Below are 16,242 nucleotides of genomic sequence, written 5' to 3' on the forward strand. Positions count from 1 at the left end.
GTGGGTGGTTGAGGTGTCTTGCTCCTTCCCTACAGGTGAATAAGCCTTATGGGAAAGTCCAGATCTACACAGCAGATATTTCAGAAATTCCCAAGTGCAATTGCAAGCCCACGGATGAGAACCCCTGCGGCTTTGACTCGGAGTGCCTCAACAGGATGCTCATGTTCGAGTGCCACCCCCAGGTGTGCCCCGCGGGCGAGCGCTGCCAAAACCAGTGCTTCACCAAGCGCCAGTACCCCGAGACCAAGATCGTCAGGACAGATGGCAAGGGCTGGGGCCTGGTTGCCAAGCGGGACATAAAGAAGGTGGGTGCCCTGAGCTCGCCTCACTCTGCCAGCTAATCGGGGTGCACGGGCCCTTTCCCTGCCGAGGCTTTTCATTGCGTTTTTATGTCATGAAAAAGTATTAGTTTGAACATTGTAAATCCGTAAGTTACATGAAAGGTAGCTATGAAGTAAAGCTCACAAATTCCTTTAGGCCAGAATTTCATTTGCTTTCATGACATGAGAGATTTGAGAGGGAACCGTTTCCCATGGCCTGGCCGCCAGGGCACTCGGGGGCTGCCCCCGCGCGGTCCTGAGGTTGGGGGAGGGAGTCCTGGGCTGGGACATTGCCTCCATGTGCAGCCCCAAGTGCCGGCCAGCTGCTCCGGCGACCAGATGGAGGGCCTTGTCTCACACCCTGTCCCTGCTGGGCTCGGACACCGTCAGTGGCAGCTGCCTCGTGCCACGGCCCTGGTCCCTCTAGCCTGCCGGAGTCTCCCTGGTCCTTTTTCCTGCTCGGGAGCCGAGTGGAAGCATGGTGCACACGCAGTGCCCGCAGGACGAGGCAGTAGGGAGCACGGGCTGTGGCGCTGCTGCTTCGCAGATAAACCTGGAAGAGGCTTTTCCTGGACAACCTTCATTTGTAAAATATCTGTAAAATCACTGAAGCTACTTGAGCTTGTAGGGGCTGTGTAAGTTGTCACCGCTGGTGATGACGTGTGTGGCTCCTTGTCTGGTGGAACTCAGACTCTGCTGCTGAGTTGGGCCGGTGTGCTGTTGACGTCATCACGTTCTCTGACTTGCAGGGAGAGTTTGTGAATGAGTATGTTGGGGAGCTGATTGATGAAGAGGAGTGTATGGCGAGAATCAGATATGCACACGAGAACGACATCACCCACTTCTACATGCTCACCATAGACAAGGTACTGCTCAGCGTGCTTCATGGCTGCTCTCTGCGGTGTCTGGGTTGGGGACCTTGGGGCCTTGCAGGTCTGTCCTCCTGGCTGGGGCAGTGTCACGTCTTCCATGTGGTTGCTTTCCTTGAATGCCTGCAAGTTTTCTCTCCAGCGCACGGTGTCCTTGGCTGCTGCCTCCCACACCAGGTGAGGTGTGTCCTGAACATCTGTGTGTCCAGTAACGAGTGGAGCGGGCACCAAACAGAAAGAAAGCCCAGCTTAGGAAAGCCCATGCAGCTTTCAAGTAGTAGGGTCTTTTATGGCTGTTTCCTACTCGTCTAAAGCCTTGAGTTTTACAAGTGTGGGAACACAGTTCTGCTTGAGGGGCTCTGTTCTCAGAGACAAGGTGAATGCAGATGGTTTACGTGCAAGTGGGGATGGTGGAGACGCTCAGATGAGCAGATGCAGAAGTAGGTGCTGTCCGGCGGTTACCTGGAACGTGTCTGAGCACTAGGCGTGGCCTCAGCGGTTGGGTCTGTGGCTGATGCTCAGGGTTCCCTTGACAGCCCTGCCACAGCTGCGGCCCCCCACCTGGCTCCCGTTTCACAGGTGAGGCAGCCGCGCTCTGGGGGGTTGGCACTAGGCCTTCCCAGCCTGTGCCTCCCGGCTGACTGCATCCCTCCTGGACTGGCGCTGCTGGGCATCGGCGCTGGCTCGGCGGGCTGTGCCTCCCTCGTGCCTCGGTGCTGTTGGAAAGGAAGGCAGAAGCTACTTGTTAACACTGCTAAGTGTTAGCACTGCTGACTGATGGAAAGACTGAATCGAGAGGCAGGCTTGGGACGGGTGTCTCGAAATCTAGCAGAAAAGGGTAAAAGGGCAATTTAAGAATAGTGCTTGAAAATACAGTGGAAGGCGATCAGAGAACAGATGTTCTAAACGGTTCACAAAAGTTAGAAGTGATTTGCTCAAGCGCTGTGGACACAGGGTGGCCCCGTGGAGCTGCCCAGCGGGGCCTGGACTCTTCCCTGGGGTCGGCGGTGCAGAGCCGGAGGTTCTGGGCTCTCAGAGGCTGAAGTACATGCGCCCGGGTTTACATGCCGAATCGGGGGGGTGGGGGGGCATGAAGGACACTTTTTGGACAATGAGGTGCTGTTTTCGAAGTTCAGTGCCTCAGGTGTGATGGTTCAAAGCTGTGTGGACCCAGAAAAGCGTGTTCTTAAGGCTCACCCATTCCTGCAGGGGTGGGCGCACCGTGAGGGTGTAACGCATGTCATTCGGGGTCCTAATCCTGTTCCTGGAGTCGTTTATAAGAGAATGAAATTCAGGTGAAGAGAGGAAGTGCTGCTAGAAGGCTGGCGGGTTGCTGCATGAGGGTGAGAGAGGAAGCCCCCCCAGCAACCCCAGGCCCATGTGGGGCAGGGAGCCCCCCGCCAAGGACCTGGCTCCCCTTACCATCCGCTTGTTGGGGTGCGACAGACCCGAGTGGGGGACCCTGGGAGAACAGACCGATACGTGTCTGACAGTTTAGAATGATCTGGAAACTAGTGCTCAGAGACCAAATGTAAGAACGCAAGGTCCATGGAGCAGGAGACCTTCCTGTACAGGGCCCTCGGCTGGAGGGGCCCCGCTCCCTTCTGGAGCAGCCTACATCTTCAGGGAAACTGGGGACAGATGCACCTGCCAGCCCAGGAGTGCAGGCAGCAGGCAGAAGCCCCTGACAGGGCAGAGCCCGGCAACCCCGAAGCAGACGTTCTGCCTTGGGCAGCAGTTTTCAAAGGCAGCAGCTGCAGGGGGGCAGCCGCAAGGACATGTGGGAAGTGCCTGGGAGCTGAGGGGCAGAGCCTGGGAAGGACTGTCCTCCAAAAGGAAGGCAGAGAGTCTGAGAGGAGACCTTCCTGAAGGCCACCTTGGCCCCCCCTACCAGAATGCAGCAAACCGTTCCAAGCAGTCAGACACATTCAGAGAAGAGGGGTGGAAAAGAAGCATCCTGACAGGACAGCAGGATGTCCCACAAATGGAAAAAGGTCCCTGGAAAAATTTTGTCACAAAGAAGAAAACTACCCCAATGCTCAATGTGAATTTTTTTTTTCTAACAAAAAGCAAACGATTTCTTAATTCTTTTTCTTTTTTTTATTAGAGCAATTGTGGGTTTACAGAAAAATAATGCAGAAAGTTCTGAGTTTCCATATACCCCCCACATACATGGAGTTTTCCTATTATTAACATTTATATTTCCCATTTCAAGCACTTTCAAGTGTACGATTCAGTGGTGCTAAATACTCAGTGTTGTGCCGCCGTCACCACCGTCCATGACCAAAACACCCCCATCACCCAACAGAGACTCCGTCCTCACTAAATGCTAATGCTCCATTTCTCACCCCCGCCTCTGCCCCCGAAAACCTTTAGTCTTCTAGTTTCTGCCTATGAAGTCACATATTGTTATTATTTCATGTAAGTGAGATCATATGGTATTTGTACTCCCCCCCCTGGCTATTTCACTCAGCACGCTGCCTACCAGGTTCATCTGTGTTGTAGCATGCATCCAGCTTCATTCCCTTTAAAGGCTGAATGATGTCAGTTATGTGGATGTGCCACACTGGTTTTCCCACTCGTGCTGATGGGCGCTCCAACTGCTTCCATCCTTCGGCAGTTGTGACTGATGCTCCTGGGAACACGAGTGGCCCTGCTCTCTATTCTCCTGGGTGTACGCCCCGCAGTGGCATTGCCGGGCACGTGTAGTGGTGGGTAACTCACTGGGGACTGCCCGGTGGGTTTCCCACCTGCAGTGGCTGAGGCTGCCCCTCCACTCCTCGCCAGCCCCAGTCCTCCTTTTTTTTTGATAGTAGCCATCCCAGTGGGTGTGGACTGGCATGTCGTTGTGGTTTTGATTTGCATTTCCCTAATGGCTGACGATGTTGAACATCTTTTCATGCACTTTCTGGCCATTTGTGTATCTTCTTTGGAGAAATGTCTATTAAAGTCCCATTTTTAAATTGTGTTCTCTTTTTGTGGCTGAGTTATTGGAGTTCTTTTTATATTCTGGACATGAAACCCATGTCAGATAATGTGATTTCCAAATCTTTTCTCCCATTCTGTAGGTTGTCTTTTCACTTATCAGCCTTAGATGCAGAAGAGTTTTCAACTTCGATGAAGTCCCATTTATGTTTTTTTCTTTTCTTGTTCGTGCTTTTGGTGTAAAGTCTAAGAACCCACTGCCTAATAAGGTTCTCAAGGTGTTCCCCCTGTTTTTGTCTAGGCATTCCGTAGTTTTAGTGAGTATGTTTAGGTCTCTGATCCATTTTGAGTTAATTTTTATCATGTGTGGGGTAGAATTTTGACTGGGATTGCACTGAATTTGTAAATTGTTTTGGGCGGAATCAACATCCTAACAATAGTTAGTCTTCCAATCTGTGAAACATGGAGTCTCCTTCCATTTGTTTAGGTCTTCTTTAATGTCCTTCAGCAGTGTTTTGTTTTGTAGTTTTCAGAGTCAAGTCCTTTACATCCTTGGTTAATTTTATTCCTAGGTATTTGACTCTTTCAGTTGCCATTGTAAGTGGAATTGTTTCCTTGCTTTCCTTTTCAGATTGTTATCACTAGTATATAGAAACACCACTGCATTTTGCATGTGATCTGGCACTCTGCCACTCTGCAGAATTTGTTAGTTAGCTACAGCCCCTTCGTTGCGGGTGTTTGTGGATTCTCTGTATATGCATACATTTTTTTATATATGTCACCTGCAAATAGGGAGAGGTTTACTTCTTCAGGTCCTATTTGGAGGCCTTTTATTTGTTTTTCTTGCCTAATTGCTTTGGCTACAATGTCCAGTGCAGTGTTGAATAAGGGTGGTGACACTGGGCATCCTTGTCTTGTTCATGATCTTAGAGGGAAGGCTTTCAGTCTTACTTCATTGAGTAGGATGTTAGCTGTGGGTTTTTCACATATGACCTTTATTATGTTGAGGATTAGCATTATCATGTTTTTCAATATCTATTTTTCTCAGTGGAATTATCAGAAAGGGGTGCCGGGTTATGTCAAATGCCTTTTCTGTATCAGCTGACATGATCATGGGTTTTTTTTGCCTTCATTCTATTAATGTGGTTTGTACATTGGTGGGTTTTCTTATGTTGAACCACCTTTGTATTCCAGTGTGCTGTTGGATTTATTTACAAGTATTTTGTTGAGGATTCTTGCTTCTGTTTTCGTAAGGGATATTGGGCTGTAATTTTCTTCTCTGGGGTATCTTCATCTGGCTTTGGTATGAGGGTGACGTTGGTCCCATAGAATGAGTCAGGGAGTATTCCCTCCTCTTCAAGTTTTTGCAAGATTTTGAGCAGGATAGGTGTTCATTCTTTTTCTTTCTCTCTTCCTACTCTTCTCTTTTCTTTCCTTTTTTTTTTCTTTGTCCCCTTTTTTTTTTACTAGAGAAGTTGTGGGTTAAAACGTTACTCTTTTTTAAATGTTTGGTAAAATTCACCAGTGAAGCCGTCTGGTCCTGGACTTTTCTCTTTTGGAAGGGTTTGTTTTTCCCCCCAGAACACAATTCTATTCACACGCCACACAGCCCATCTCAGGTGTACGGTCAGCGGCTCTCAGTGCAGTCACAGCGCTCTGCTTGCATCACCGCGGTCAGTCATAGATACTCTCCCTGCTCTTGGGGGACACCCCATCCCCGACCCCCCACCAGGCCTCCGTGTGGTGCCTCGGCCACAGCAGAGGGGGGAGCGTGAAGACGCTGCCGTTACCGACAGTCTGCAGTTTGCATTGGGTGCGTTTCCCCCATGTGTCACCTCTTGCCAACACCTTGTAGTTGTGACTTACGTGAGCTCTTGTTCATAGAAGAACACTCCTACGTTTGTGCTGGTGAGCACCTTCGTCATTCGCAACTGGGTCCCCTGTGTCATGCTGCCCCGTGTTCATCCTCTTGCTTTCCTTCCAGTGATGCACATGACCCTCGGCTTCCCTTCAGCCACAGTCACACCGTGGGTCAGCACTGCTAACGGCACTCCAGCGATGTGCCACCGCCACCTCCACCCCACTCCACACGTGCGCAATCAACCTAACGAAAAATTCTGCACAAATTGAGCGTCAGTTCCCCGTTTTCCATCCTCCTTCCTTCTTCTGGTAACTTACGTTTTTGATGTTAACTCCATGGGTTTGCTCATTACATGTAGTTCATGTTAGTGAGGTCATACCATATTTGTCCTTTTGTGTCTGACTTATTTCACTCAACATAATGTCCTCAAGGTTTATCTACGTTCACCTGCTTCAGGACTTCATTCCTTCTTACAGCTGAATAATATTCCATCGTGTGTGTGTACCTCATTTTTTTATCCATTCATCAGTTGATGGACATTTGGGCTGTTTCCATCTTTTGGCAATGGTCAATAATGCCACTATGAACATGAGTGTGCAAATGTCTGTTTGTGTTCCTGCTTTTAGTTCTTCTGAGCATTCATCTGGTAGCAGGATTGCCCAGTCATATGGTGATTCTACACTTAGCTTCCTGAGGAGCTGCCAAACTGTCTTCCACAGCAGCTGCACCATTTTGCATTCCCACCAGCAGTGAATGAGTGTTACAAGTTCTCCACGTCCTCTCTAACACTTGTAGTTTTTTCTGTTTGTTTAATAGTGGCTGTTACAGTTTGCTAAAGCTGCTGTTATGCAAAATACCTGAAATGGATTGGCTTTTATAAAGAGATTTATTAGGTTACAAATTTACAGTTCTAAGGTCATAAAAGTGTCCAAACTAAGGCATCTACAAGAGGATACCTTCACTGAGGAAAGGCCAGTGGCATCTGGAACTCCTCTGTCAGCTCGGGAGGCGTGTGGCTGGCATCCGCTGGTCCTTTACTCCTGGGTTCTGGTTTCAAAATGGCTTTCTCCAAAATGTCTCTGGGCTTCTGCCTCTGTTAGCTCTTTCTCAGCTTCCATGCATCCTTGCTTGTTCTCCCAGGGTGTTTCTCTGTAAGCATCTGGGGATCCTCTCTCAGCTTCTCCAGGGCAAACTCTGGGCTTTGTCTCGTAGCTTAGCATCTCCAGATGCCTTTCTGCCTGCATCTCCAAGTGTCTGGGTCTATTTTGGCCCCTGAGCTCTCTTATGGCTCCATTGAACTAATCAAGACCCACCTTGAGTGGGCGGCATCACACCTCCATGGAAATAATCTAATCAAAAGGTCTCACCCATAGTTGAGCGGGGAATATCTCCCTGGTAACAATTTAATCAAAAGATCCCACCCATAGTAAGACTGCAACTAGAAGACTGGATTAAAAGAACATGGCTTTTTGAGTCATGAGGATTGTTTAAAATGGAGTGATGAGGATTGTACAACTGAGTGATGATAATGTGAGATATGGATGGATTATTGTGGATCTAACATATGCTATGTGAACTTAAGACCCCCCTGCTTTATAAGTCAAGCCCTTGATCTTTGGGCATGCTCAGGTGAAACTTCTGGTTGTAAAGAGGAGGCTGAGCCCACCTGTAATTGTGCCTAGGAGTCACCTCCACAGAATGTCTTTTGTTGTCAAATGTGGACTTTCTCTCTCTAAGCCTAACTCTGCAAATAAATTCACCCTCCCCCTGAAATGGGACAGGACTCCCCCCCCCCCGCCCTCGATGAATGAGACTTCCTGGCGATGTGGGACATGGATTCCGGGAACGAGCCTGACCCTGGCATCGAGGGATTGAGAATGTCTTTTTGACCAAAAGGGGGAAAAGAAAGGCAACAAAATCAGGTTTTAGTGGCTAAGAGAATTCAAATAGAGTCAAGAGACTATCTTGGAGGTTACTCATATGCAAGCTTCACCTAGATATGCCAAATGACTACAATATGATAGGCCCAAGTCAACAGTAGTCCTGAAAACCTTAAAGAATACCCAGATCCCCATCTGGGACTCTATAAAGTTTCACTAAGTTTATTTGTCAGAAACTTAAATTCTTCAGAGTGCTCCTATGCCAGCTAAGTCCCAAAACCCAGAGGCAATAGCCTCTTCAAGAACATCAACTAGATGTGTCCCCTCTGCTCATAATGTTGACACCTGTTTTCAACATGAACAGGTTAGGGTGGTCCCTGCCTAGACATCCCTGAAGCTCAGGGAAGTGATTAAACTAGAGGAAGGGGCAGCAACAGACAAGATGGGATTTAACAAAGGATTATGAACTGAATCTGCATATAATTTTCTTTTTCTTAGTTGCTAGGGTATTAGAATAGTTAGAAGGAAAAAATTGAAATGGTGGAACTGTAGCCCATAACATCCTTTGAAATTTGTTCTATAGCTACTTCTTATACTGTAATTTGAAAGCTATACTTTTTTGTTTATATGTTAGATTCACAATAAGGAAATAACTGAAACTGTGGGACTATAACTCATAATAACTTTTGAAATTTCCTTTATATCTAGTTATTAAATCATACTTTGAAAGATATTACCTTTTTGTATGTATGTTATATTTCATAATAAGGAAATAACAAACTGGAATTGCAATCGATAATATTCTTTGCAATTTTCTCCCTAACTACTTAAGAAATTGCACTTGGAAAGTTATTACTTTTATGTATATATGTTATATTCTGTAATAAAAATAATGATAAAAATATGCTGAACAAAAGAAAAAAAAGAACATGGCTTCTGTGGGGGACATAATAGATTCAAACCAGCCAGCACATTCCACCCTCTGGACCCCAAAAAGACATGTTCTTTCCATATGCAAAATACATTCATTCCATCACAGTATCACCAAAACTTAAATCATTTCAGTAACAACAGAAAAGTACAAAGTCTTATTAAGTACAAAATCTGTTACTGGTGTAGTTTGTCCTAAGGCAGCATACCCCTCTGGCTGTGAAGCTGTGAAACTCAGAACAAGTTATCTGCCACCCATATACAAAGGAGTGACCATCATGGGATAAACATCCCTTTTGCCATAGGGAGAAATTGAAAGGAAAACGTCACGGGACCTAAAACAGTTCTGAAAACCTGGAAGGCATATTTCATTAGAGTGCAGAGTCTGGGAGTCATCTGTAGAACGTCTTATCCTCAGGGCTCAAGAAAGCGGCGGTCCCATCTTTTCCAAGGGCCTTCACGGTGGCCCCATTCTCTCCAAACGCTGGGGTGAGTGCTCCAACATATCCACGCACTGGGAGACCACCTTCTTGGCCCCACCCTCCTCAAACACTGGGGTGCCACCTGGACTCTGCCTCTCTGGGGTAAAGGCTCTCCCCTCTCCAAACAGTGGGGTGGCGGCCAGGCTCTCCCCAATCCCCAGGGAGTGTGCTCCACCCTCTCTGGGGCCTGGGGCACCAACACTCTTTCTGCACAATGGAGCAGCCAAGTTCTCCTCAATTCGCCAGGCATCTGAGAACCCTCAGGCAGCAGCACTCTTCAACTCACCCTGTCCACGTGTTTGGTGGATCTGCTCTCCTGGCCCAAGGTTTCCTGACTCCAGACCTCAGCGTCCATGGTTCTGCCCTTGAAGTCATCTTTCCTTCAGTTTGTCCCTTTTCTGTCCCCTTTAGTCCAGACTGGCAGTGGTTCTGTTTATACAGAACTCACAAAAAAATTTGTTGGCTTGGTATTCGGCATACAGGGGTCCAAAACGTCGGACGATAGGGCTTCCCACAAATCCTTCCTGGATAACTCTATCCCCAATCCTGGTTTGTAGTAAAAGGACTGGCTGGTTCTAGGTTTCGTTAAATCTTTATGTGGCGCACTAGCCACTGGAGTCTCACTTTCTGGAAGCCCGGAATTTTCCAGACCATCGACTTCTGGTTTCTTTGTACCCAAGAGTTCAGTTCTCAGCTTATCTCTTTCCTCTCACAATTTACTGTAAGCTGCAAGGAGAAGCAGGCTGTGTTTTCCACATTTAGCTTGGTGATCTCTTCAATTAAGTATCCCAGGTTGTCGCTTTCAAATTCCACCTTCCATCCGACACCAGGACTCAATTTTGCCAAATTCTTTGCCACTTGCAAACCAAGATTGTCCGTCTTCCAGTTGGCAATGGCACATTCATCATTTATGTCTAAGTCCCCGTTCGGAAGTATCTTTGGAGTCCATATTTCTACCAACAGTCTCTTCAAAGCAATCTAGGCCTTTTCTACCAAGCTCCTCACAATTCTTCCAGAATCTTCCCCTTATCATTTAAAAAGGATAAACCAACATGTTTGGTATTTACAAACTCAGCAGCACCCCACTCCTGGTATCAAGCTGTATTAGGGTTCTCTTGGGAAACAAAACCAACAGGAGATATCTGTAAATCTGAGATTTTATAAAATGGTTTCACACAACTCAGGGGATGCACGATCCCAAATTCTGCAGGGCAGGGTGCAAGCTGGCAACTCCAAAGAAGGTCCTCGACAACTCCACAGGAGAGGCTGGCTGAAGAAGTGAGAGTTCTCTTCTCCCTTAAAAGTCTTCAGCTGACTGGATTAAATCCAACTGATTGGGTTCTTTTCGTTCTGGAAGACACTCCCTTAGTTGATTGTAGATGTAATCAGCCACAGATGCAAGCAACTGACTGATGATTTAATAAACCAGCCTTCTGGTTTATTAACCAGCCACAAATGTCCTTGCAGTAACACGCCAGTGCTTGCTTGACCAGACTACTGGGCACTATCACCTGGCCAAGTTGACACATGAACCTAACTATCACAGTGGCCGTTCTAGTAGGTATGAAATGATGTATCTCATTGTGGTTTTGATTTGCATTTCCCTAATAGCTAGCAAGGTTGAGCATCTTTTCTTGTGCTTTTTTAGCCATTTGTATTTCCTCTTTGGAAAAATGTCTATTCATGTCTTTTGCCCATTTTTAGATTGGGTTGCCTCTTTATTGTTGAGTTGTAGGATTTCTTTATATATTCTGGATATTAAACCCTTATCAGATATGTGGTTTCCCAGTTTTCTCCCATGGAGTAGGCTGCCTTTTCACCTTTGTATCAAAGTCCTTTGAAGCACGGAAGTATTCAGTTTTGAAGAGGTCTCATTTATTTTTTCATTGCTTTCTTTTTGGCTGTAAGGTCTAAGAAACCATCTCCTACCACAATCTTTAAGATACTTCCCTACATTATCTTCTAGGAGTTTTATGGTCTTAGCTGTAACGTTTAGGTATTTGATCCATTTTGAATTAATTTTTGTATGAGCTGTGAGATAGGGGCCTCTTTCATTCTTCTGGGCAGGGATATCCAGTTCTCCCAGCACCGTTTGTTGAAGAGACTATTAGCTCTAGTAGCTTTGTTATAGATTTTTCAGGACTTTATATATATATATATAGAATGATGTCTTCTGCAAATAGTGAAAGTTTACTTCTTCCTTTCCAACTTGGGTGCCTTTTACTTCTTTTTCTTGCTTGATTGCTCTAGCTAGAACTTCTAGCACAGTGTTGAATAACAGTGGTGACAGTGGGCATCCTTATCTTGTTCACAATCTTAGAGGGAAGGCTTTCAGTCTCATCGCTGAGTATGATGTTAGCTGTGAGTTTTTCACAGATGCCCTTTACATGTTCAGGAAGCTTCTTTTGATTCCTCTCTTTTGAAATATTTTTATCAAGAAAGGATGCTGGATTTTGTCAAATGCCTTTTCTGCACTGATCAAGATGATCATGTGGTTTTCCCCCCTCGATTTGTTAATGTGGTGTTTTACATTAATTGATTTTCTTGTGTTTAACCACCCTTGCGTACCTGGAATGAAACCCACTTGATCATGGTGTATGATTCTTTTAATGTGCTGTTGGAGTCAATTTGCAAGTATTTTGTTGAGGATTTTGCATTTATATTCGTTAGAGATTGGGCTGTACTTCTCTTTTTCTTTTTTCTTTTTTTTCCTTTTGTAGTATCTTTATCTGGCTTTGCTGATAGGGTGATGTTCACTTCATAGAAGGAGTTAGGGAGTGTTCCTTCCTCTTCAGTTTTTTGGAAGAGTTTGAGCAGGAATGTTATTAATTCTTGGAATTCTTGGTAGAATTTGTGAAGCCATCTGCACTTTTCTTTGTTGGGAGGTTTTTGATGACATATTCAGTTTCTCTACTTGAGACTGGTTTGTTGAGGTCTTCCATTTCTTCTCGAGTCAGTGTAGGTTGTTGGTGTGTTTCTAGGAAGTTGTCTGTTTCATCTAAGTTCTTTAGTTTGTTGGCATACGGTTGCTCATAGTATCCTTTTGTGGTCTTTTTAATTTCAATGAGGTCAGTGGTAATGCTCCCTCTCGTTTCTGATTTTGTTTGCATCTTCCCTCCTTTTTTTTCTGTCAGTCGAGCTAAGGGTTTGTCAATTTTATTGATCTTCTCAAAGAACCAACTTTTGGTTTTGTTGATTCTTTTTTTTTTTTTCCCCTCAGTTTCATTTATTTCTGGTCTCATCTTTGTTATTTCTTTCCTTCTCCTTGCTTTGGGATTAGTTTTCTGTTCTTTTTCTAGTTCTTCCAGGTGTTCAGTTAGGTCTTTGATTCTAACTCTTTTTTTCTCTTTAATGTAGGATTTAGGACTATTAATTTCCCTCTCAGCACTGCCTTTGCTGCATCCTATGTGTTTTGATATGTTAAGTTCTCATTTTCATTTGCCTCAAGATATTTACTGATTTCTCTTGTAATTTCTTCTTTGACCCACTGATTGTTTAAAAATTTGTTGCTTAACCTGTGTATATTTGTGAATTTTCCAGTTCTCCACCTGCTATTGATTTCCAGCTTCATTCCATTATGGTGAGAGAAAGTACTTTGTATAAGCTCAATCTTTTAAAATTTATTAGGAACTGTTTTGTGACTTAACATATGGTCTGTCCTGGAGAATGATCCGTGAGCACTTGAGAAGAATGCATATCTGGCTGTTTGGGGTGAGTGCTCTCCATATGTCTGTTAGTATAGTTCATTGATCATTTTATGTTGGTTCTCTGTGTCCTTACTGCTCCGTCTGTTGACGAGAGCAGTGTGTTGAAGTCTCCCATTATTATGGTAGAGGTGCCTGTTACTCCCTTCAGTATTTGCAAGTGTTTTCCTCATGTACTTTGGGGCATCCTGGTTAGGTACAGAGATATTTATGATTGTTATTTCTTCTTGGTGAATTGTCCCTTTTATTAATATGTATTGTCTTTCTTTATCTCTTATAACATTTTGCTTTTAAAGTCTATTTTGTCTGAGTGTAGGTACTGCAGCTTCTTTTTGATTATCATTGCTTGTGTGGAATATCTTTTTCTAGCCTTTCACTTTCAGCTGATTTGTATCTTTGGGTCTAAAATGGATAAATGGGTCATATATTTTTTTTTTTTTTCCATTCTGCCAATCTGTGTCTTTTTATTGGGGAGGTTAATCCATTAACATTCAGTCTTATTACTGTAAAGGCAGCACTAACTTCAGCCATTTTATCCGTTGACTTTTATTTGTCACATCTTATTTTTTTCCTCCTTTTTCCTTTTAATTGCCCTTACTGATGATCTTCATTTCTGCACGCTCCTCCAAGCCTCTCTCCCCTGTCTTTTCCTTTCAGCCTGCAGAACTCCCTTTAGTATTTCTTGTACGGCAGGTCTCTTGTTAACAAGCTCTCTCAGCTTCTGTTCATCTGTATTTTAAACGCTCCCTCATTTTTGAAGGACTGTTTATTGGATAGGTAATTCTTGGCTGGAAATTTTTCTCTTTCAGTATCTTAAATATATTATACCACTGCCTCCCCACCTCCATGGTGTCTGATGAGAAATCAGGACTTGTATGTCATGAATCACTTTTCTCTTGCTGCTTTCAGAGTTCTCTCTTTCGCTTTGGCATGTGACAGTCTGATTAGTGTGCATCTTGGCATGGGTCTGTTTGTATTTACTCTGTTTGAAGTACATTGTTTCTTCTGAGATATGCACATGTATGTCTTTTATAAAAGTTGGGAAGTTTTTGGCCATTATTTCCTCAAATATTCTTTCTGCCCCTTTTCCCTTCTCTTCTCCTTCTAGGACACCCATGATGCATATGTTTAATGTGCTTTGTGTTGTCAGTCAATTCCCTGAGACCCTGCTCAAATTTTTCCATTCTTTTCTCTATCTTTTCTTTTGTCTGTTCAAATTCAGGTGCTCTGTCATGTAGCTCTCTGGTCCTTTCTTCTGCCTCTTCAAATCTGCTGATTTGTGCCTCTAGCATATTTTTCATTTCATCTGTTGTGCCTTTTGTTCCCATAAACTCTCATTTTTCTTTCTGTGCTTTCATATTCTTCTTTTTGCTCACCCAGGGTCTTCCTGATACCCTTTATATCTTTAGCCATCTCCTTGCATTGATTTAGGAGGTTTGTTTGAACATCTTTTATTAGTTGATACAAAAATTCTGTATCTCCTTGTGCCAGTTTGGATGTCTTATGTCCCCCCAAACACCATGTTCTTTAATGCAGTCTTGTGGGGGCAGATGTATTAGTGTTGATTAGGTTGGAATCTTTGGATTAGGTTATTTCCATGGAGGTGTGGGCCCGCCCATTCAGCATGGGTCTTGATTGAATCACTGGAGTCCTATAAAGGAGCTCAGTGCTGCAGCTCAGAGAGACATTTTGGAGATAGCCATTGAAAGGAGACTATTGCTGATGCTTTGAAGATGTAGCACAGAGTTTGCTCTGGAGAAGCTAAGAGAGGACAAAATGCCCCAGGAGCAACATTTTGAAGAGCCTGGAGCTATTCTCTAAACTCATCGTACGGATCAGCCCTGAGGGAGAGCACTGCGCAGGTCAGTCTGCAAAGACTGGGAAGGGGGTTTCTTTTTTCCCTTGTGTTTTGTTTGTTTCTGTTGTTTGTTTGTTAGTATCTGACGGCCAAGGAAAACTCTGTCTTGACACACTAGCTTGATACAATCTTAAGGAACAGATTTTTCAGAGTCTAAATTCCAGCAATAGCATGTTAAAATATCAAAATGTCCAGGTTTCAAGAAAAGATTACACAAGATACAAAGAAACAGGAAGTGATGGCCCAGGCAAAGGAGAAGATGAAAGCATTAGAAACCATCAATGAGGAGGCCCAGACCTGGGGCATTCCAGGCAAAGACTTATAAAATGGGTCCCAAATATGCTCAAAGAACTAAAGGAAAACATGGATAAAGATCTAAAGGAAACCAGGAAAACAAAAGATGAACACAGAGAGATGGAAGTTTCTTTGAAAAGGGACCAAGCCTAGCTGTAGGCCACAGTAACCGAAATTAAAAATTCCCTGGAGGGGTTGCTGTAGTTTGCTAGGCTGCCGAAATGCAGCATACCAGAACGGGGCTGGTTTTTACCATGGGGATTTATCAACTTATTAGCTTATAGTTCTGAGGCTGTGAATGTGTCCAGATCAAGGAATCAATAGGTGATGCTTTCTCTCCAAAGACCGGCTGCCGGCCATCCTCAGCTCCTCGGCCACACAGCAGCCTCTGCTGGGCCCCCTTCTCTTCCAGGTTTCGTTGTTTCCAGCTTCTGGCTTCCGTGGCTTCCTCTCCCAGCTCCTGGGGATTTTTCTCTGTTTTCTGTGTCTTTGTCTAAATTTCATCCTCTTATAAAGGACTTGGTGGGTCACATCTCAAGTTGAGATCCTACTCACCAAAAGCTCTTACTTAAAATGGGTCCACATTCACAGAATTGGTTAAACTTAAGAACATAATTTCCTTGGACCCATAAAGCCTGCAGACCATCTCAGGATTCAACTACTGACTGGAGCTGGCAGAAGAGAGAATTAGTGAACTTGAAGCTAAGACAATTGAATGATCCAGTCTGAGGAGCAGAGAGAAGAAAGGATGAAGAACAGTGGAGCCTGAGAGCCTGTGGGACATCGCCAAGCAAACCACTACACACATTGTGAAGTCCCAGAAGGAGAAGAAAGAAAGAAGGGAGTAGAGAGGATATTCAAATAAATAATGGCTGGGAACCTCCCAAACTTAATGAAGGACATGCATACATGAGCTCTAAATAGGATAAACCCAAATAGACCTGCACTGCACCAGGCTATAATCAAACTGTCAAATGCCAAAGACACAGACAGAGAATCATGAAAACCTTTTGCACAGGGGAAGTGACGTGTCACACACGAGGGAGCCGCAGTGAGGCTACGTGCCGATTTCTCTGGCGAAGCCACGGAGGCGGGAAGGCAGTGGGATGAGAGATTAAG

At 44.7% G+C, this 16,242-nt stretch overlaps 1 protein-coding gene across 1 annotated transcript in view; it reads left to right on the plus strand.

The window, feature by feature from the left end:
- The window catches only part of NSD2 (nuclear receptor binding SET domain protein 2), a 61,750-nt gene that overhangs the window by 38,231 nt on the left and 7,277 nt on the right, over positions 1-16,242 (plus strand). The window contains 2 exon segments of the mRNA XM_037829251.1: positions 36-305; positions 1,070-1,186. Of these exon segments, the coding sequence (XP_037685179.1) occupies positions 36-305; positions 1,070-1,186 (387 nt within the window).

The sequence above is a fragment of the Choloepus didactylus genome, chromosome 3 (assembly GCF_015220235.1).
Source record: "Choloepus didactylus isolate mChoDid1 chromosome 3, mChoDid1.pri, whole genome shotgun sequence".
In the NCBI taxonomy this organism is placed as follows: domain Eukaryota; kingdom Metazoa; phylum Chordata; class Mammalia; order Pilosa; family Megalonychidae; genus Choloepus; species Choloepus didactylus.